This window comes from Ips typographus, linkage group LG13 (genome assembly GCF_016097725.1).
Source record: "Ips typographus isolate SLU linkage group LG13, UJ_Ityp_2.0, whole genome shotgun sequence".
NCBI lineage: Eukaryota > Metazoa > Arthropoda > Insecta > Coleoptera > Curculionidae > Ips > Ips typographus.
Genome location: NC_138434.1, coordinates 1,842,726 through 1,865,835, shown reverse-complemented (window position 1 = coordinate 1,865,835; position 23,110 = coordinate 1,842,726). Strand labels below are relative to the sequence as shown.

Genomic DNA, 23,110 nt, shown 5'->3' with positions numbered 1-23,110 from the left:
CCATTGTGACAGATTGAAATATCTTCACAACAGACAATTACATGTAACTAACAAAGACACACGTCACTACTATCCAATTTATACTCATGAACCTATAAACAAGCATTTAATATGTTTTTGTACTGACTGTACTGATGTCAAATTGTGTTTGACAGTTACCACCATTGTGACAGATTGAAATATCATGACAACAGACAGAGTTACACGTCACTGTCTTGCATCTATACGTGACTAGGTTTACTTAGTTTGTTTCCACTCTCCTTGGAGTTTGTAGAGCTAGTTTGACGTTACGATGACAGTTATGACGTAACATTCTGTCTGTTTGCTCCATGAAGGGTCAAAATGGAAGAGAAATTGATTGATTGAAGTCTCTGGGGGTGTAACACGTTAAGTTTTGACATTGGCTTCGTGCTACTGTATCAAGACAGACTTTGGGGCTTGAAAGGGGACGAGTCGTGGTACCGTTCGAACCAAAACGAGCTCGGGTACCGAACCGTATGAAAGAGAAAAAAAAAGGCAAAAAGCGGCAACCGTGTAGGCAACACCGTTTACCGCATAGGTTTAGTGCCTGGTTTCGATTTAAGTCAGTCTGCCGGCGTTTATAATCAGGAATAGACGAATCGCGCTCGCCGTGATTATCATATCGTTCAATTTGCCGCGACATAACCTCAAAGTGCGCGTAATTCACCGGATTCGAGTGTGTCGGTGTAAACAGCCCCTGCGACGCGACCAAACACACCCGGATAATGCGTCTGGATGGTGGCGGCGGTGTTGTCTAGTGCAGTTGCGCCCCCTAGTGACTTGGTAGCCAACCGAAAACAGCCACAACATGCAGGGTGGATATTCGAGGATCGTTTCCTTCGTAATGCTGGTGATTCCGTTGTTGGGAATCGAATTAGGTAAGTCGGTATTTTTAGTTGGGTTGGACGCGGCGTAGTTTCTCCCGTCTGGATTAAAATCCGGGGAGCCGATAAGGAGAGACGCCTGATAACGGGAAAAAAATTGTCTGTCTAGGTGTGATAATTGCCCAACCTTCCTTTTTTGGCTTTTATCTCTCAATTGAAGTTGATTTACATTCTATAGCTACTTAGTGCAATATTACCAAATTCACTAGACCCAAAACCGATAATTTGGACATTAACATTTTTTGGAAAAAAGTTAATTATAGGGGAAAACACAAGGGTAGACTGCCCGTAATTTTTGCACACCAAAATGCCTTATTAAATCGTGCAAAAAAGTACACTTTTTTAATGATTTTTAGTGCAAAAAGTTCTACTTTAATTAGTTTGGGGTCTTTTTTTACTACTTTTTGAAATACAATATCTCGATAACATGACGAGCTGGAGAGGCCAGTTTTGGCTCATTTTGTAGTATTTTCTATCCTCTTTCTAATGGCGTTTTAGTGAAATCTATAAGAGTTTAAATAAAAAAGTTACAATCATTCAAAAATTGAAAAAATGCCATTTTTGCAAAAAGTGCAATTTTGACTATTTTTCATTTTGCTCCAAGAGGGTTCCAATGCACAGCAAAGGGCGTATTTATACCAAAGGACCTTAAATTAGATGAAATAAGTACAAAAAAAGCACTTTAAAATTTATCATTTTTTAAAAAAATTTAAAAAATAAGGGGGTATTAGGGGTCTTTTTTTACTACTTTTTGAAATTCAATATCTCGGTAACATGAAGAGCTAGAGAAGCCAGTTTTCTCTCATTTTGTAGTATTTTTTATCCTCTTTCTAATGGCGTTTTAGTGAAATCGATAAGAGTTCAAATAAAAAAGTTACAACCATTCAAAAATTGAAAAAATGCCATTTTTGCAAAAAGTGCAATTTTGGCAATTTTGAGATTATTAAATTAGGTGAAATAAGTACTACCAAGTCTTGAAACCACTTCATGAATAAGTTCCTTCTTTGAATTTTTGAACCAGATTCCCGGTGTAAAGCCCGCATTACCAACAGAACTGTCAAATTTGAAAACATTTCTGAGAATTTTCCATCTCTGGTAACCACACTGAAAACTATAATCTTGACCCAGTTCCTGTGCGTAATCTTATCACTTTCGACACACCAAAAACAGGTTTACAATACATTTACCAATATTACATACTGTATATACAATATACAATACATATAATGTTCAAAACACATGTATACAGGGTAATTCAAATTCGACCCTCACCATTGGGATCTCGGAAACTATAAGAGATACGAGAAAGTTTAAATTGGGGCAAAGTTGCGCAATTTAAAGCTCAACCAAATGCTGTTTTTAAAAAATTTTGATTTTCCGAGTACTTCCGAAGATATCCGAAAAAAACTGAAAATTTGATTTTTTGTTTTTATTTATTTCTAATCTTATTTGAAGAGATATTCCAAAACTAAAAGCACCTTTTCATTGCCACTTTTTCCTAGCTATTCGATGATGGATTCAAATTTGCCACACGACGTTTCGTTTTTTGGCAGCCATCATCAACTTTCTTTTTTCTTATGGGCGCCATATTGGATTTTTAGCCCACCAAATAGTACGTTTTATTCTGATTTTAGTGATGTATAATAACTTATGATTTGCTTCATAAATAACAAAATAATTCAATAAAAACTATTTTTACTTTAGTTATTGGCTTTGAGTTAATGGGCCGTTTATAAAATGTCATTATTTGACAGTACTTATCAAACACGATAATTCGGACGATCATTAGAGCTTTTAGAGATTTTACCTTAGTTAGCTTTGAGTTAATGAGACGTTTTATGAAGATTACTTGGTAGTACTTGTCACACGCAATTGGCCTGAACATACTTAGTCACAAAGGTGTACACGTGACTTGAACCGATTTATTCACTCGAATAAATATGAATGAATAAAAAATGGTTTGTCACTTACTGTATAAATAACTATAAACTTGCACTTAACATTATAAAAAATTGAAATTTGGCAAAAAATGAAGTTCCTAAAATGATGATCTTTCTCTTGGAAACATAAATAAGCCTTTTAAGTTAGAGATAATGCTAACAAATCTCTTTTTCTGATTAACCTAAATAGTTCAGCAATGCTTGTATAATAATAACATTTTCTGCGGGGATTTCTTTTCTAGATACATTTTTAACTATGATTGACGCTCTAATGATCGTCCGAATTATCATGTTTGACAAGTACTGTCAAATAATGACATTTTTTAAAACGGCCCATTAACTCAAAGCCAATAACTAAAGTAAAAATAGTTTTTATTGAATTATTTTGTTATTTATGAAGCAAATCATAAGTTATTATACATCACTAAAATCAGAATAAAACGTACTATTTGGTGGGCTAAAAATCCAATATGGCGCCCATAAGAAAAAAGAAAGTTGATGATGACTGACAGAAAACGAAACGTCGTGTGGCAAATTTGAATTCATCATCGAATAGCTAGGAAAAAGTGGCAATGAAAAGATGCTTTTAGTTTTGGGATATCTCTTCAAATAAGGTTAGAAATAAATAAAAACAAAAAATCAAATTTTCAGTTTTTTTTCGGATATCTTCGGAAGTACTCGGAAAATCAAAATTTTTAAAATAGCATTTGGTTGAGCTTTAAATTGCGCAACTTTGCCCCAATTTAAACTTTCTCGTATCTCTTATGGTTTCTGAGATCCCAATGGTGAGGGTCGAATTTGAATTACCCTGTATAGCGCCAGGAGGCTTGCATCTGCAACATATCAAACGACCTGATTGACTGACACTAATTAAACAACGTTATTGTTCAATTTAGGTATTGGTTAAGTGTTAATTGCCTAAATTAATGACTTTTTTACTGTCAGTTTTAGTACTATTTTCACGATAATTTTCAATTCTAGTACAACTTTTTAAACAATTTGACCATTTATAGTAAAAGTAAGGCAATTAAATTCGAAAAATGGTTCAAAAAACAACTCGATCCGCTTTAATTGGTTTATATGTTAATTACTAAAGTCAAGCCGGATGCTAATCCCGTCTTAACACACCAAATCGTTCTGATTGAGACCTGAGAGGAAAAAATCCATATTTTACCGTCTCCTAGCCGTATAATTAGCGAAATAAACGTAAATAACACCGTCAAGGTAATGATTAGGTTGTGGGGCACTTAAATGGCAAACGATTTTTGCCACAAGAAGAAAAAACGCGTCTCTCAGTGTTGTTGTGCCTTTGCCCGTAAAATATTGGATTAATTATATCTGCAAGAGGCAAAAAAGGGGCAAATAAAACGCTGAACAAGGAATATCGCCAACGATAAATTATCGAATCGGTTTTATTTCACGCCCGATAATTACCGATCCGTAAATTAGTCGATTGCATTTTTTTGCAAAATTGTTGGAATAAATTAATTTGTAGCCTTTGACCTTAAATTACTCACTTATTTGACAAGTTACGTCAAAATGTCATAGAAAACAAACAATAGAGCAGATTTCAAGCTTTCTAAAAATATCCACACATGAGTTGATTGATAACTTCGTTTGGACGCTAGAGGGCGTTAAAGTTCTTTCACCACAATACCACATTTTTTCGTTTAATCGCCAATAACTAGCTTATTTGCTACACTTGGTATAACTTTTTATATGTCCAGTTAGATAGCCAATGAAATAAGCTTTTTATTGACGTATAAAAGTTGGTGGATTAGTGGTACGGTTTCGCCGCTAAAGAAAGTCAAAATTTTAGAAAGTCAAATTACAAAATTCACAACTCTTCCTTGTTTTTCGAGGGATTTCATTGAAACTACCAAATTTTATTTATTTTTTTTGTATGTAATGTAAAATACCGAAAAGGAAAAAATTCACTATTTTTTGGGGAAAATCTGGCAACGTTTCGAAGCGAAGTGGGAAAACTGCAGTGAAAAACGACATCCATTTCCACATCCACACAATATGCTAGAAAGAGACGCGATATAGCGCTACTACGTCACAGGACAAAAATCTGTATACAGTGTACCAAAAAAAGTTTAATTTTTCATAATTTCCTCGACTTTCTGGAGAAAATTGTGGATTTACCGCAATATTTTCTTTTTTTCTCTGTGTCAAAAAAAATAACGTAAAATTTGTGGATACTTAATCTTGTTGCTAAACTTGGTTTAGTCATTGCTAAAACTAAAATTTGTCAATAATACACTTTGAACCTAATTAATCTTTGAATAGTCAACTAGGACCTAGAATCTAGTTATTCAGACTGTCTTCTAGGATCTAAAATGACTGAAAACTCGAAAAATACTTAGATTAGTAGTTTTGCCCAACCAAAATAAGTTTAAAGGCAAATCTGATTGAAATTGACATTTTTAACTTAATTATTCCTAGAATAGTCATCTAGGACCTAGAATCTTGTTATTCAGACTGTCTTCTACGATCTAGAATGACTAAAACTCGAGAAGCACTTAGATTAACAGTTTTGCCCAACCAGAATAATTTTACTGGCAAGTTTGATTGAAATTAACATTTTAAACTTAATTATTCCTAGAATAGTCATCTAGGACCTAGAATTTAGTTATTCAGGCTGTCTTCTAGGATCTAGAATGCCTGAAAACTCGAGAAGTACTTAGATTAGCAGTTTTACCTAACTGGAATAAATTCCATGGCAAATCTGTTTGAAATTGACATTTTGAATCTAATTAAACCTAGAATAGTCATCTACGACCTAGAATCTAGTCTTTTCGGATCTAAAATAACTAAAAACTCGAGAAGCACCTTAATTTTGTCAGAAAAACGTGAAATTTCAGTTACAGGTCACGTTCGCACGGTGTATTATCCAGAAAACAAGACGCTGGCAGTTTTCAGGCTACAGGTTTTTGCCGAATTTCGGAATCACCCTCAGGAATTTAAATTCCCAAACCCTTATACACAGGCAACTGCGTTCCCGCTTCAAATCAAATCACCGGAAGTCACTAGTGACTAATTACATGCGCGAAATTAAATTATTGTTTGCCGACTGGTTGAAAAACAAATGCGGCAATAAAATGTGTTTTACAACAATTTGCGTCGCATTTTTGCACGGTTTACGGCACAAAATATTTGCATTTGACACTAAACTGGAATCCGTGGAATGTCACATGTCGGTGTGATAAAACCGTTTTTTCCAAAGTAAAAACAAAAAAATTGCTGATAACGTTAAATTAAAATATGTTTTATTAATTGTTTAATTTAATAGCGGCGTTAATTGTCATTGAGTAGACAAGAAAACCCAAAACTAGGTTAGATTTAATTGTTTACTTTTTCACCGCTAGAGGGTTTAAACAAGCCAAAACTGACTGCTTGTTTTGACCAATCACAAACAACTACTATATTCAGCATAAATGAGGAAGCAACCTTAAGAGTACCATAACCTAAAAGTGCATTTTTGGCGATTTGAGAACAATTAAACGGTCATTAAGTCGCTAAGAGGTGCTAATGTTTGCCACAAGGAAACTGATGTTTATTAATGCGTCGCAAATCTAATTTGCATTCATTCATTATTATTGTTATGCAATTTTTATTGTTTTTTTTTTTTAAATACCAATCCGAGTATTAATTAATCACCGATAATTGGCGCTATAAATTGTTTTGTTCAATTTTTTGTTATTGGTTTCAGTCAGCATTGATATCGTTTTGATTTATCCACCGACCGGTAGATTATGAAGGTTTAATACATTTGGCGGGGATTAAAGACCTTTTAATACACCATCGTGTATTAAAGTAGACAATAATTGTTTGTACACCAAAATGCCTTACAATGCCTCTATTATTGCTCAAAATGCCTCATAATGTTAATGCCTTAAAACTGCCTAAATTACCTTTATAGTATACCATTCAAAAATATATTATTAACCAAGGTTTAGATAGAAAAATAGCGTCTTAATCTTTAAATGCGCCCAAAAAAAGCTGTCTAAACCGTGGATAATACAGCATTTTTTCCACTATTAACCATATTTTTTATGGTCCTTTTATCAAAATTTAGGAAAACAACAACATAAACAGACAGCTTAATGTATCTGTCTCTGTCAAATCACGTATATTTCATATTCTCTCTCTCTTAATAGACATTGACATTATTATTTACCTAGGTCAATAAGATTTCCTTTTTTGTTGTGTTTGTCCCAGACTAGACTTTAAAACGTGACGTGGAAAATGCAATTTTGCATGTTCTTGCAACACTGTAAAGGCCAGTTGACATCTGTCAAAAACAGTCACGTGACGTTTAAAATGTGGTTTAAAATTCAAATATTTGGTAAATTAAATTTAGACTATTTTAGACAGTTGCAAAAGCTGAAATTGCAAGTGACACATCACGTGACTTTGATTATGCAATTTTAGAGCTTGCAACGCTGTAAAAGCCAGTTGACACCTGTCAAAAACCGTCACGTGGCATTTAAAATGTAATTTATAAATTGAAAATTTGGTAAATTAAATTTAGACAGTTGTAAAAGCTGAAGTGATAAAATACACGTTACGTGACCTTAATAATACAATTTTCAGCTTGCAACACTGTAAAAGCTAGTTGACGCTTGTCAAAAACAGTCACGTGACCTTCAAAATGGGGGTTTAAAATGTAAAAATTTGGCAAATTAAATTTAGACTATTTTAGACAGTTGCAAAAGCTGAAATTGCAAATGACACATCACGTGACTTTGATTATGCAATTTTAGGGCTTGCAATGCTGTAAAAGCCAACTGACACCTGTCAAAACCGTCACGTGTCTTTTAAAATGTAGTTTATACGTTGAAAGTTTGATAAATTAAATTTAGACATTTGTAAAAGCTGAAATTGTAAAATATACGTTACATGACGTTAATAATGCAATTTTGAGCTTGCAACACTGTAAAAGCCAGTTGACACTTGTCAAAATCAGTCACGTGACCTTCAAAATGTGGTTTAAAATAAAAAAAATTGGCAAATTAAATTTAGACTATTTCTGAGATTTGTAAAAGCTGAAATTGCAAAAGACACATCACGTGACTTTGATTATGCAATTCTAGAGCTTGCAACACTGTAAAAGCCAGTTGACACCTGTCAAAAAACGTCACGTGACTTTTAAAATATAGTTTATACGTTGAAAATTTGGTAAATTAAATTTGGACAGTTGTAAAAGCTGAAATTGTAAAATACACGTTACGTGACGTTAATAATACAATTGTCATCTTGCAACACTGTCAAAAACAGTCACGTGACCTTAAAAATATAGTTTAGGCCCGTTTGCACAGAAATATTATTAGGTTTACTAGGGTTTCCATAATTTTTGGGTTATTCTAACAAAAAAATTATTTGCACCATGTTTATGTCAACCCTACCCAATTTGGTCGCTGGCAACATTGCATCTTTAGGTAAATATCTAGGAATATTTAAAATGTCTAGTAATATTACTAGATTTGTGGATACATCTATAACATTGACAACACTTATTTTTTCATTAAAATAAAAGACATTTATCTATCTAGACATCAGAGTCTACTTTGGCATTTTAAGATACTGAGACTGCAAATTTGCTAAAACTTTCTTAACTATTCTAGAAAATGTTGCAACATCCATTTCCCTTAAATACTGCATGTCTTCCAGTTGCACTATTACCTCGATAAAAAATTATAAAAGTTTAGGAACACAATTTAAAAATGCTGACAAAGAAACGATAGAAAAAAATGCTTATTATTATCATTATTACCTAATATTTGAAGAATTGTCGATTTAGTGAGTACAAAACGACGGAAAATGGTCAAATTGTCCAGTTAGTCAAAATTTTAGTCCCTTTCTTTGGAAAAACGTTTTGAATATTTCTAAATCATCTTCAAACGTATAGATTGTACTTCAAAAATAGTAAAATACCAAATTTACTGTTAATTTGAGAAATAATTTCCCAAGAAACAAAAATTTCTGTCACTCTTACATCATAAAGACTAACTGACTAAATAAAAAAAAAATTTCTCTGGAAAACAGTTTTTGTGATACACTTGGAAAAAAATGGAAAATACAACTCTCTGAGTGAATTTTTCATTAATTTTCGGCGATTAAGCTTTAATGGAGCCTCCTCCATTTAAAAATTACCAGTTTTAATGATTGGGGGGGGGTTGAAGGGGGTACAGATAAAATGGATGGGCTCTGGTTATGAAAATAAAAAAAAAACAGGAGAAGGGGAGACGGAATGGATAAAGCACGCAGACGGTCAGATTTAATCGGATCGCTTTTTATTAATTTATTTAGCAGTTTTCAGATTTCATCGCTTTTTTCCATTTTAAAAAACACCGGCTCCAAGATTGCCCTTTAAATCCGCTTTGATGAATAATAAATCGCTCTTTTCTGCTTTTTTCGCACAAAAATCCGTCAAGAATAATGATTAAATTACAATATTTTTCACGAAATGACAGCAATTATGACAATTTAAGAAAAAGTCTCTAAAAATTACGAAGGCGTAGAAAGGCCACAAACATTTTTTTTCTTAAATTCCAACTCAGAATTTACATTGTCACATTGGAAAAGCTCTTCAAACCAAATTAGACAAAATTTTTCAGTTTGGCAACATTGCAAACATTCTTCGAAGCAAATTAGTAAAATTTGTTAACTTTGGCAACATTGCTAACACACTTCAAAGAAATTAGTCGGACTTGTTAGTTTGATAACATTGCAAGGATACTTTTGAACCAAATTACCAAATTTTGTCAGTTAGGCAACATTGCAAACAGTCTTCGATCTAAATTAGGAGAATTTGTTAATTTGGCAACATTGCAAGCAGACACACTTCAAAGAAATTAGTTGAACTTGTCAGTTTGGACAGATTGGAAACACTCTTCAAACCAAAATTGTACAATTTGTCAGTTTGATAACATTGCATATACTCTTCAACCCAAATTAGTAAAATTAGTCAGTTTGGCAACATTGCAAACACTCTTTGATCTTAATTAGTAGAATTTGTCAGTTTGACAACATTGCAACTAATTTCTGAGTTTGAAGTAAAAATTTAAGAAAAATAATTTCTGTGGCCCTTCTACGCCTTCGTAAAAAATCAACCAAAACGCTGCTACAACGGTAAATCAAGCATTTACACAAACTTTTAAAAATAACTCGGTAATAATAATAATAATCCTCTCGTGCCAATAACGATTTGTCATTACACGAATACGTGATTTGTATTTTTTATTGATTCCGACAAGTTGTAGGCACACATTGCCAAGCAGGAAACACCGTTACATCAGCTGTTTTTGCTGTTTTCGAACAGGAAAAAATCCAATTATAGAATCCATCTCATTATTGTTCAAATTGCCGAAATTTGTTTTCTAATTTAATATAAACAATAACGCCGAAAAGAGTTTGTAAATAAAGAGAATTGGGTAAAAATAAGCGTGATGTTATTTAGATATCGACCTTTTGATTGGGTCAGAACGGTCTTCATTAAATTTCAACCCGAAAGAGAACACGACGCATTTTTTGGTATTCAGTCACGTGACCATGTTATTTTGCATAAAATGTTACGAGATGTGATGCGGTGTTGCCAAATCAATATATTTAATGGCGGTAGAATAATCAGTCAAAAAACGGTAGATCAAAACAAATTCATTCATTTTACATTATAATACGTTTTTTTTTAAATTGTTTTCTAAGTTTTGACATTAGTGACAGATATCACGTGGTTTTAAAGGATAATTTAGCTAGACAGTCACGTGACCATTGTCAAAATCATAAATCTCAAAAACACTCTTCATATCGAATACTAAAAGAAAACTGTTCTAAACGCTGATTTTTGCAACTTTTGAACACAGTTTTACAGTTTTGACTTTAGTGACAGTTGTCACGTGATTGTAGAACACTATATAGCTAGACGGTCACGTGACATTTGTCAAAATAATAGTAATAAATCTCAAGAACTCGTTTTATATCAAATACTGCAAGACAAATGTTTCTAATCCCTGCTTTTTGCAACTTTAGTGCGTGGTTTGACAGTTTTGACGTTAGTAGCAGTTGTCACGTGATTGTAGAACACTGTTTACCTAGACGGTCACGTGACAGTTGTCAAAATAACTGTCATAAATCTCAAAAACTCGTTTTATATCAAATACTGTAAGAAAACTGTTTTATATGCTGATTTTTGCAACTTTAGAGCATAATTTGACAGTTTTGACGTTAGTAGCAGTTGTCACGTGATTGTAGAACACTGTTTACCTAGACGGTCACGTGACAATTGTCAAAATAACTGTCATAAATCTCAAAAACTCGTTTTATATCAAATACTGCAAGAAAACGTTTCTAAACCCTGATTTTTGCAACTTTTGAGCATAGTTTGACAGTTTTGATGTTAGTGGCAGTTGTCACGTGATTGTAGAACACTATTTAACTAAACGGTCACGTGACAAATGTCAAATTAACTGCCATAGTTCTCAGAAAGTCGTTTTATATCAAATACTGCAAGAAAACGTTTCTAAAACCTGATTTTTGCAACTTTAGAGCATAGTTTGATAGTTTTGACATTAGTGGCAGTTGTCACGTGATTGTAGAACACTATTTAGTTAGACGGTCACGTGACAAATGTCAAATTAACTGCCATAGTTCTCAGAAAGTCGTTTTATATCAAATACTGTAAGAAAACTGTTTTAAATGCTGATTTTTGCAACTTTAGAGCATAGTTTGACAGTTTTGACGTTAGTGACTGTTGTCACGTGATTGTAGAACACTATTTAGTTAGACGGTCAGGTGACAATTGGCAAAATAACAGTAATAAATCTCAAAAACTCGTTTTATATGAAATACTGCAAGAAAACGTTTCTAAACCCTGATTTTTGCAACTTTAGAGCATAGTTTGACAGTTTTGACGTTAGTGGCAATTGTCACGAGATTGTAGAACACTATTTAGCTAGACGGTCATGTGACATTTGTCAAAATAACTGCCAAAAATCTCAAAAACTCGTTTTAAATCAAATACTACAAGAAAACGTTTCTAAACGCTGATTTTTAAAACATTTGAGTACAGTTTGACAGTTTTGACGTTAGTGACAGTTTTCACGTGATTGTAGGACACTGTTTAGCTAGACGGTCACGTGACAATTGTCAAAATAACAGTAATAAATCTCAAAAAATCGTATTGTTTCGAAAACTGTGTTAAAATGCAGTTCTTGCAAATTCTAGTCAATTTTTGACATTAGTGACAGGCATCACGTGCTTTTAGAGGATAATTTGGAGTAAGAAAATGAATGTTTTAAGAATCCGCTTTAAATTTCTTATTCAATAAACTGAAAAAGTATATAAAAAGTGTCACAACCAACCTAATGACAATGTAATTAAAAACGGTATATATATACAACAAAAAACAGGAGAACCACGAAAACGGTAGATATATCGTTTTAACAATAAACCTGGCAACATTGATGTGATGTGATGACACATGATGATGTAAATGCCAATTATAGTGGTTTGCTCTATACCTGAATTATCTAAATCATGAAAGATGATTTCTAAAGTTTTTTTTAAACTTTTGTTTCATTGAAGTATAGTTAATCTATGGATTGCTTCAACTATTTCAATTAGTTACTGGTTTTGAATAAAAAACTTCAATAAATTGTTGGTAAAGCAAACCTCTTGAATACTTCGTACGTTTAACTCAACTGTTTTGAAACATTTTGAAAGCATTATTTTCAGTTAAGTAGCAAACATCACTCTTCCCGGAAAGACAGTTTTCAATAGATCATTATTTAAAAGCGATAAATAAGAACGATAATCCTGATAGAAGTTTCCACTATGCAGTTATCCAATTTTGATTTATCGCCAAGGCTGTTCGGACAAATTAATAGCCTTCACGACCATTTAGCTTCGATATAAATAGACTTTTAGATCCATTTCAGAACAAATTTCTTCACAAATCTAGTTAATTGTGCATCGAAAGATACAAATTTAACGCATTCCGGTAGTTTAGATAAGATTCACACTTCGTTCGCTCGATTAGCCTACTTAGAGTCTAAAAGGCCTAACTTCCAGTTTTTTTTTTAATTAATAACAATTCAGATGAACACGTGACCACTTTACCAGATTATATGTATGACTGTCAAATTATAGGTTTTAAAATATCACATGTTATTTAATGAAAAATAATATTAGTCAACTAGGACAACACTGAATTGACAGTATTTTAAATTGGACACCATGTAAAATTTTTATGCCATTCAATTTACCTTGTCATAAGATACACAGTGGCCTATCCTATATGCTATGTACCGTTTCTAAGATATACAAAGTGAAAGTTTACAATATGTACAGGGTGACTATATTTTTGAAATAATGCAGTTCTGGATTTTTGCAATGAATACCAGTTTCTAATGAGACTGTACAGGGTGTCCGGATTTAGTGTGTTTTGACAGGAAACCCCCATTTCCTGGCTAAGATAGGAAAAAATTAGTATACATGTCTAGAGAAGTAGATGTCAACTTACTTATTTTAAATTAAACACCCTGTATACTTATACTATACTACAGCTACGGTTTTCAAAATATTGACTTTTGAAAAATGACATTTGTAGTTTCTGAAGTGTCATACCTCCTAATCTAATTTTTTTTGAGATCTATTACGTGGTCATATTAGAAAATTTGACAGTTGTCAATTTATAAAATTTTTGACACCTGTCAAAATTAAAAATATTACCTAATGATAGATGTCAAAAAGTTAAGATATAAGAACATGCAAACTGTTTTGCTCTATTTCATTCTGGTTAGGAGTTACGACACTTGAACACCTGAATTTTTCAAACGTCAATATCTGAATATGAAAAATATTTGAAATCGATAGGACCGTTCGAAAATACATAATAATATACAGGGTGTTTCCTTTAAAATAAGCAAGTTGACATCAACTTCCGGTTTACGAGATTGCAAGGATGCTATTTTTGCTGTAAGAAGGAGGAAGGAATTTGATGCCCTCTAGCGGCCAAACGCTGTGATAAATCAACTCATGGGGGGATATTTTTGGAAAGCCTGAAATCTGCTCTATCTTTTGCTTTCTATGACATTTTGACGTAACTTGTCAAATAAGGGAGTAATTTAAGATCAAAGCAGCAGGTGTCACAAAATATGGTGAAGGAACTTTGACGCCCTCTAGCGGCCAAAAAGTGTCACCACTCAACTCATGTGCGGATATTGTTGGAATGCTTGAAATATATTTTGACAGAAAATCCAAAATGGCGGCCTACGACGCCATTTTGTCTGTCATTTCTTGAAACTACGTGAAATTTCCTTTAAAATAAGGTGCAAGTCAATTTTTTTGCATAAAATTCAAAATGGCGGCCTACAACGCCATTTTATCTGTTATTTCTTGAAACTACGTGAAATTTCTTTTAAAATGAGGTGCAAGTCAATATTTTGACAGAAAATTCAAAATGGCGGCTTGAAACCGTCAAAAAATACAACTTTTTTATTTGTCAAGTTACAGTTGACGTCTCGGTGTCATTTTATGTTAGAATTTCCTGGAAAAGACGCTGGTGCAGTCGGTTTTTTGATATCTCAAAAACTAACAGAGTTAGACCTAAAATTTAACATTTTAACCATTTCTTTGCCAGGAACTCGGCCGGATTAAACGATACATGAAATCTGACTAAAAAATATTTTCAATATAATATGTGATATTATGGCAAAGGAAATTTGACGCCTTCTAGCGGTCAAACTGTGTTATCAATCAACTCATGTGGGGATATTTTTAGGAAGCTTGAAATTTGCTCTATCGTTTGTTTTCTATGACATTTTCACGTAACTTGTCAAATAAGGGAGTAATTTAGGGTCAAAGCAACGAGTGTCACAAAATATGTGATTTTATGGTGACAGAATTTTAACGTCCTCTAGCGGCCAAACGGTGTTATCAATCAACTCATGTTGGGATATTTTTGGAAAGCTTGTAATCTGCACTATCGTTTGTTTTCTATGACATTTTGACGTATCTTGTCAAGTTAGGGAGTAAATTAGGGTGAAAGCAGCGGGTGTCTAAAAATGTGAGATTTTATGGTGAACCAACTTTGACGCCCTCTAGCGGCCAAACGGTATGACCAATCAACTCATGTGGGGATATTTTTGGAAAGCTTATAATCTGCGCTATCTTTTGTTTTCTATGACATTTAGACGTATCTTGTCAAGTAAGGGAGTAAATTAGGGTGAAAACAGCGGGTGTCTAAAAATGTACGATTTTATGGTGAACCAACTTTGACGCCCTCTAGCGGCCAAATGGTATGACCAATCAACTCATGGGGGGACATTTTTGGAAAGCTTGTAATCTGCACTATCTTTTCTTCGGAAAATTTAAAAAAAAATTAAAAAAGTTGCCTTCAAAATCAATTTTCAATTTTTTTAAAGTCAAAAATGGTTCTTAATTTTATAATTTTTGTGATAACACATTGTTTGCCTATTTTACCGATTAGTGACCGACTTTGGCCTTAAAAGTGGAAAATCAAACTGTAACAGTAATGAGTCCCTGTCCAAAATTGAAACGGTGTCCGAGAATTCCTGGCTGGAATGTCGATTATGGAAAACAATTTTCACCTCTGTCGCATCTCCCCCTTTCCCACCCCCGCACCCATGTCGCTTCTAGTTTGTTGATGTCAAGCCAAATTTCACGTCATCGTCGACTACAATTATTGCAAAACTGTTAAATTCAATTTGTTAGCTGACACGTTTTAACGCCAGATTAACTTTAATGGGATTATGGAGCGTGTTCGAAACGATTATCATTATGCAGATCGTGATCATCGGGGGAAAGGGGGATGAAAAGAATTTTCTAAATTAGCGGTTTCTAAGATGCAGTGTGTTAGCAGGGTAGCCATTTTGAATTCACTCGACACAATTATTTACGAGATAACCTTGTTTGGGCTCAACTTCAAGGAAATCCTCAGTGGAATTCAGCGCTTATTATTGCGTTATCGTACAAGTACAATATTTATGTTTTTTTTTTCTCTCTTTGCTTACTTACGGCCTATTGTTTGCTTCGAACAACAACCAATTTCCTTGCAAACGGGAATTTTTGATGGCCTCAAATTTTATTACACCAGATCTGAACCGTCGTGACTCAATTTCTTATACAGAGTGAGTATGGGAAGAGACACCCCCTTGTTTATAAACCAAAAAAAAAAATTCCTAAAAAAAAAATCCTGTATATTATATTGCATACTTAAAAAGTACATTGAATTTACAATATTTTCAGCATCCACAAATTGTACGTTATTTTTTTTTTAATTTGCGGTGAATCTACAATTTTCTTAAATATCTTGAAAACAGTTAGAGTAGCGGCAATTTTACAAGAAAGCAATAATCAAGAGTAGTTCAAGGCAAATATTTTGAGTTTTTTTTGGTTGCTGAAATCCTAAAAATAACCGAAATACAGAATTTTGAAAAATGCAATGCAATTTTTCAAAAAAAGTCGAATATCTCGGAAACGGTTAGAGATACAGAAATTTTGCTAAGGGTTACAAATGTTTAGAATGCATTTTTGCATTTAAAAACAATGAAAAAATAATCAAGATACGAAATTTTGAAAACAAAACCGACAAAACCTTTCTTTTTTTTTAAATTGCATTGCAATTTTCATAATTCTGTATCTCGGTTATTTTTAGGATTTCGGCAACCAAAGAACTCAAAATATTTGCCTTGGACTACTCTTGATTATTGCTTTCTTGTAAAATTGCCGCTTCTCTAACCGTTTTCAAGATATTTATCTTTTTTTAAACTGTTTTAAAATTTTCTAAATTTTGTATCTTGGTTATTTTTTCATCGTTTTTAAATGCAAAAAAGCAATGCAATCACGTGACCTAAAGCTATTAAAACATAATTATTGGTTAAGTCTGAGTATTTGTCGCTGGATATTACAAAGGAATTCGATTTGATCGTTATTTAGCCGACACAAAAAGATGAAATCTGGTCGTACATTCATTAAAAAGGTTAATGGAAAACAATCGCCCTGTACAGGCCAGTGTTATATGTGTCACGGTTGTATGGTTTATGGTTTGTCTGGGCTGGCAGCCTTGACCTATGAGAAGGAAAACAATTTCACGACTTTAGTAACTAATTATTTTTTTGTTCTTGAAAAGAAGTACAGAAAATAAGTTTTCCAGCCAGTTCTTCTCATTTTACCCTGAGTTTTATGCCAAGTTGTAAAAGTAAGTTTTTACGATAAAATTCATATATTTTTCACTGGTTATGGGCTTTTCTAATTCAAATTTAACGGTTTTTTAGTTGGTTTTAAGAGAAAAACACATTGTAAGATCATACAGTAACCAGAACCATCAATTTGGTTTAGATTAAGTAATTTGATCACATTGCAAATATTTGGCACGAAATTAGCCCTAAAAAAACCCTTTTCCCCCGCTATTTATATACATACACACGAAACCTATACACAGATTTCATTATTTGGGCAAGATAGATCTTCGGTCGCACCTGACAGGTCCAAAGTGATTTATCTTGTCCCCGGGTCCACAAACAATGCCTGATGTGGGTCCCTTGAACACTCCACGGACCGTCATACACGTTGATTCTGTAAAACGATGCCGCCCTTATTGATAAATGAATGTAAACTGCAGCAGAAAATGCGAAAAAAAGGATCAAAACGGATCAGGAAAGAGGAAAGTTTCTTATTAAACTGCTCCATGAAAAATCAAATTAAAATGACTTTTGGTAGCCTACATCAAAGAAACGATCTAAGTGCTAATTGGACGTGGATCTCTTGAAAATGATCTTCTCAAATATTAATTTTAAAGCCAAACAACGAAACCTTACGGTGGCCATCCTGTATAAACTTGGCTAAAAGCCTCTCATAACTTAGGCGACCCATATGCAAACATCATCTGCAAGAACTGGTCTTATAAGACGAGGAAACATTTGGCCAGGGACTAGACAGTTTGCACTCGAAAGGAATTTGGAGTTTACTCCTGAAAACCCTTCACTGGCCAAAAAGTAAACTGGGAAATAGCTGCCTTTACCCCACATATCAAGGAGCAAAACTAACCAATAACAGGGACTGAAAATACCAAAAAAATCATCCATGCAAGCAGTCTTTTAGTGTTACCTGAGAGAGCTCCAAGTACTCAGCTGGGGAAGTTTACCTTGAACTTGAAGTTGACGTGTAAAAAGCATGAAATCCTGCTTCTAAGCTAATTTTTGTTCATCATCAATATGGAACATCAAATTTACCGGAAATTTCCAGAAATTCTGGAATAGCTGTGCATGCAGAAGGCGCAAGTTGTTTCCCATCAGTTTTGATCGAGTTTACTCCTGAAAACCCTTCTCTGGCTAAAAAACAAACTGGGAAACTGCTGCCTTTACCCCACAAACCTTCAAGGTGTTCAAGGAGTAAAACTAACCAATAACAGCGACTGAAAATACCAATTATTGTGTCAAACTAATTTTGGCACTGCTCACTTTGACTTTAAATAACTTAGTTATTTGACAGTTGACGTCAAAATGTCTCTGAATCGAAAAGATAGTACGGATTGTAAGCTTTTTAAAAATATCCCCCCTTAAGTTAATCGGTTTAGTAGTTTGGCCGCTAGAGAGCGTCAAAGTCAACAGAGGTTTTACGTCAAACTCATTTTGACACTGCTCACTTTGACTTAAAATCACTCAGTTATTTGGCAGTGGACACAAAAATGTCACTCAAAGAAAAAGATAGCCCAGATTCTAAACTTTCCAAAAATATCACATCCTAAGTTAATCGGTTTAGTCGTTGGACCGCTAGAGGGCGACAAAGTCATGACAAACTAATTTTTGAGTACTGCTCACTTTGACCTTTAATAACTCGCTTATTTGACAGTTGTCGTCAAAATGCCATTGAAGCAAAAATGTACCAAAGTATGACTTTTCAGAAAATATCCCCCCTTTACTTAATCGGTTGAGTCATTTGGCCGCTAGAGGGCGACAAACTAATTTTTGTACACTACTCACTTTGACCTTGAATAACTCGCTTATTTGACAGTTGACGTGAAAATGTCATTGAAGCAAAAATCAAGCCCAAAGTGTCACTTTTCAGAAAGTATCCCCGCTTTAGTTAATCGGTTGAGTCGTTTGGCCGCTAGAGGGCGACAAAATCATGACACTAATTTTTGGACACTGCTCACTTTGACCTGGAATAACTCGCTTATTTGACAGTTGACGTGAAAACGTCATTGAAGCAAAAATGTAGCCCAAAGTGTCACTTTTCAGAAACTTTCAATCTATACTAAAAAGTCATCCATGCAAGCAGTCTTTTAGTGTTAACTGGAAGCGAGAGAGAAGTACTCAGCTGGGGAAGTTCACCTTGAACTTGACGTGCAAAAAGCAGAAATTCCTGCTTCCAAGCTAATTTTTGTTCATCGTCAATATGGAACCGGACTGTTTTGGCGCAAAACTTCCGGAAACTTCCAGAATATCTGGAATCGCTATGCATGCAGAAGGCGCAAGTTTCGGCAACTGTTTCCCATCAGTTTTGATCGACTCGCTCCAAGTTAAACGGTTGTGTCTACGTGACAGCCATCGGATGTTATGCTGCATAAAAGGGAATGTAAATTGGCCCTTTAACTTCTCCAAATGTAGGGTTTTTGATTCAGTACAGACAGATTTTCGATGACCGTGAACTTTAGATTAATCCTAGACAAATTAAAGTTTCATCCAAACACCGCAGGTTGGAGACAACTGGGGAAATTTCCCCAACTAGTCCGTTTTCCCTCAACTAATCGCAGGAGGAAAGCAGTTTTGTGGACTAAATTATTCCATCTGACCTTTTACCTTGGGTTTCCAACATGTTTTCACGCAGTATTGGTCACGTTTAGACTTGTACACTATCTAACATCAATCAAACCACTGGGAGAGGTAAGAAAAAACCACTTGGCTGTGTGCTATCGTATTTGATTATGTCTTTAACGCCATTGAAACCTTCGTAAATGCGAGATCGTGACTACTGGATTTTTTGACACATCCTAACTCTACCAAAAAATTTAATTTCATATAAATTGAGATGAGAAATGTTTTTAATATGCTCTAGAAACAGCTTGAATGAATTTTAGGGTTATTTCCCTAAAAAATTGTCAAAATAATGCATGAAAGCTGTTTCTTTTGTGGACTATATCCCGAATTATAATATACTGTCAATTCTATACAGGGTGATTCCAAAGTTGGGGCTTTCCTTTCACCTGCGAATAGGGCTTCAAAAAACAAGGTTCAAGGGTAAATAAATTTTTTTCGAAATGTGAACAATAACGAAGATACAGGGTGTCAAAGTTTTACTGAAAAAACGAAAATAAAAAATAACTTTAACTTAATTTTAACTAACTGACAGGTTATTTCATATCAACACACATTAACAATTTTTTTTTTTTTTTTTAACTGTTTTGATTTTTGAGATATTTCAACTCGAAAATTGTGTCACTTTCTGTGAGTTTGCAGCGTTGTTGCCAAGTTTGAAGCCTTGTGAAGCTGTAATTTGCACTCCAATCTAGATTTTTTATATATCATTAGAAAGAGGATGAAAAATTTTACAAAATGACGGTTGAGCGAATTTTCTAACTTTTTCAGTTTTTGAGAAATTTTAATTCGAAAAATCATCACAGCACGGTGAATGGTAGTTTGTGATTGGTCAAACTTTCAGCTTGCTCCTTTTTGTGACCAATCACAACAAATTTGTTGCAATGTGGACTTGCTGTGAGATGTCTTGCTGGAGGTGACTTAAGTCCTGACAATGTTAACATTTGTGTATAGAAAACCGGAAGTAACTTGAAGCTATCGGATCAGTTCGGACGATCCGCCATACACACACACAATTGAATGCGGTAAATAAAACCGGTTGCACCATGTTACGTAACGGCTTTCGGATTAGACTTAAAATGCCGTATAAAGCGTGAAAATGTTTCGTTTTTGGCAAACGCCAAGTTGACGACCTCTAAATTGCTACAGGGTGACCCACCATAGTATCACAATGTTAAACAAAGTATTGCTTTTAGAGTGACATGCAAATTGTCTTGTAGCTCTTCACGTTTTTGAGATATTACTATTCAATCTATTATTTAAGTAATGATTTTTTTTTACAAAATTTAACTTTTTGTAAAAATAACATTTTTTCAATTTGTGAATGAGTGTAACTTTTTTATTTGAATTTTTATAGATTTCACTAAAACGAAGATAAAAAATACTACAAAATGAGCCAAAACTGGCCTCTCTAGCTCTTTACGTTACCGAGATATTGAATTTTAAAAAGTAGTAGAAAAAGACCCCTAATACCCCCACATTTTTTCAATTTTTTTGAAAAATGAAAAATTTTAATATCTTTTTTTTGTTTTTATTTTAACTAATTTAAGGTCCTTTGGTATAAATATGCCCTTTGCTGTGCATTGGTAACCTCCTGGAGCAAAATAAAAAATAGCACTTTTTGCACAAATTGCATTTTTTCAATTTTTGAATGATTGTAACTTTTTTATTTGAACTCTTATCGATTTTATTAAAACACCATTAGAAAGAGGATAAAAAATACTACAAAATGAGCCAAAACTGGCCTCTCTAGCTCTTCATGTTACCGAGATATTTAATTTCAAAAAGTAGTAAAAAAAAGACTAAATATTTTTTAGTCAGATTTCATGTATCTCTTAATTCGGCCCAGATCCTGGCAAAGAAATGGTTAAAATGTTAAATTTTAGGTCTAACTCTGTTAGTTTTTGAGATATCAAAAAACCGACTGCACTAGCGTCTTTTCCGGGAAATTTTAACATAAAATGACACCGAGACGTCAACTGTAACTTGACAAATAAAAAAGTTGTATTTTTTTACCTCAGTCAGGCCGCCATTTTGAATTTTCTGTCAAAATATTGACTTGCACCTCATTTTAAAGGAAATTTCACGTAGTTTAAGAAATGACAGATAAAATGGCGTCTCAGGCCACCATTTTGAATTTTCTGTCAAAAAATTGACTTGCATCTCATTTTTAAGAAAATTTCACGTAGTATAAAGAAATTACAGACAAAATGGCGTCCCAGGCCGCCATTTTGAATTTTCTGTCAAAATATTTACTTGCACTTCATTTTAAAGGAAATTTCACGTAGTTTCAAGAAATGACAGATAAAATGGCGTCTCAAGCCGCCATTTTGAATTTTCTGTCAAAATATTTACTTGCACTTCATTTTAAAGGAAATTTCACGTAGTTTCAAGAAATGACAGATAAAATGGCGTCTCAAGCCGCCATTTTGAATTTTCTGTCAAAATATTTACTTGCACCTCATTTTAAAGGAAATTTCACGTAGTTTAAGAAATGACAGACAAAATGGCGTCTCAGGCCGCCATTTTGAATATTCTGTCAAAATATTGACTTGCACCTCATTTTAAAGGAAATTTCACGTAGTTTAAAGAAATGACAGACAAAAAAATTTCAATTATCGTTTTTTGTGGATAGAATCGTCAGAAAATGTATCGGCTATAAGAACTACATTATTCGAATGACTTATGGAATATGTCACTTTTATCGAATTTTCATGAGAGAACCAAACTTAGCAAGTAAATTTTTGACAAGTTTTCAAAAATGTCCTGAAAATTGACCAGCAGTTTACAAACAGTACGAAGAGCTTAACTGGAAACCTAAAATCAAGTTTGATTTGTTTTTCGGACGCCATTTTGAATCTCCACAAGGTTTGTTTGTACAAGTTTGGCAATTTCTCCGAGGTAAAATTAAACATGTAAACGGTCGAGAGGAGGAAGCCCTTTCAATCCTTCAACCTCTTCAAAGGGCCAATAAATTCCTCACTCGAGGCATTCGTTTGCCGCAAATCGAAACGCGTTAATAAATACTCGTGCCTGTCAATGAATCCGTTACAAAACCGTATTAAAGTGATACGGAGAAAGGTTTCTATTAAATTGTACCATTCGGATTGATGTTTGCCGTCACTTACGATTTGCTTCCGGAAGAATCTTACCTGAAACAAAAAATATCGATACAATTTAGGGGGGAAAGAGGGGCAAAAGTGCATATTTTTGTGTAGCGCGGTTGCCAAACTATTTTTAATAACGGCCACCTGTAATGTGTGTATAAAAGTTTACAGTTTCAACAATATAACGTCCACATCTGCACCCGTAAAGTTATTTTTGGCCTGTTTCACTTGCCAAAACCAATAAACCCTGATATTTTTATTTTTATTATAAATTATGATTGAAAATTTCGATTTTTAATTCATTCGTAAAGCAAATC

The 23,110-nt window shown here is 33.8% G+C and overlaps 1 protein-coding gene across 2 annotated transcripts in view; it reads left to right on the top strand.

Annotated features, from left to right (window-relative positions):
- Positions 1 to 575: 575 nt before the first annotated feature.
- LOC145737062 (cysteine-rich motor neuron 1 protein-like) overlaps positions 576 to 23,110 on the top strand; it is a 101,171-nt gene continuing 78,636 nt past the window's right edge. For both annotated transcript variants that reach the window (XM_081991656.1, XM_081991655.1), the window contains exon 1: positions 576 to 899. In XM_081991656.1, the coding sequence (XP_081847782.1) occupies positions 830 to 899 (70 nt within the window). In that variant the 5' untranslated portion in view covers positions 576 to 829. The remainder of the gene's footprint in view (positions 900 to 23,110) is intronic.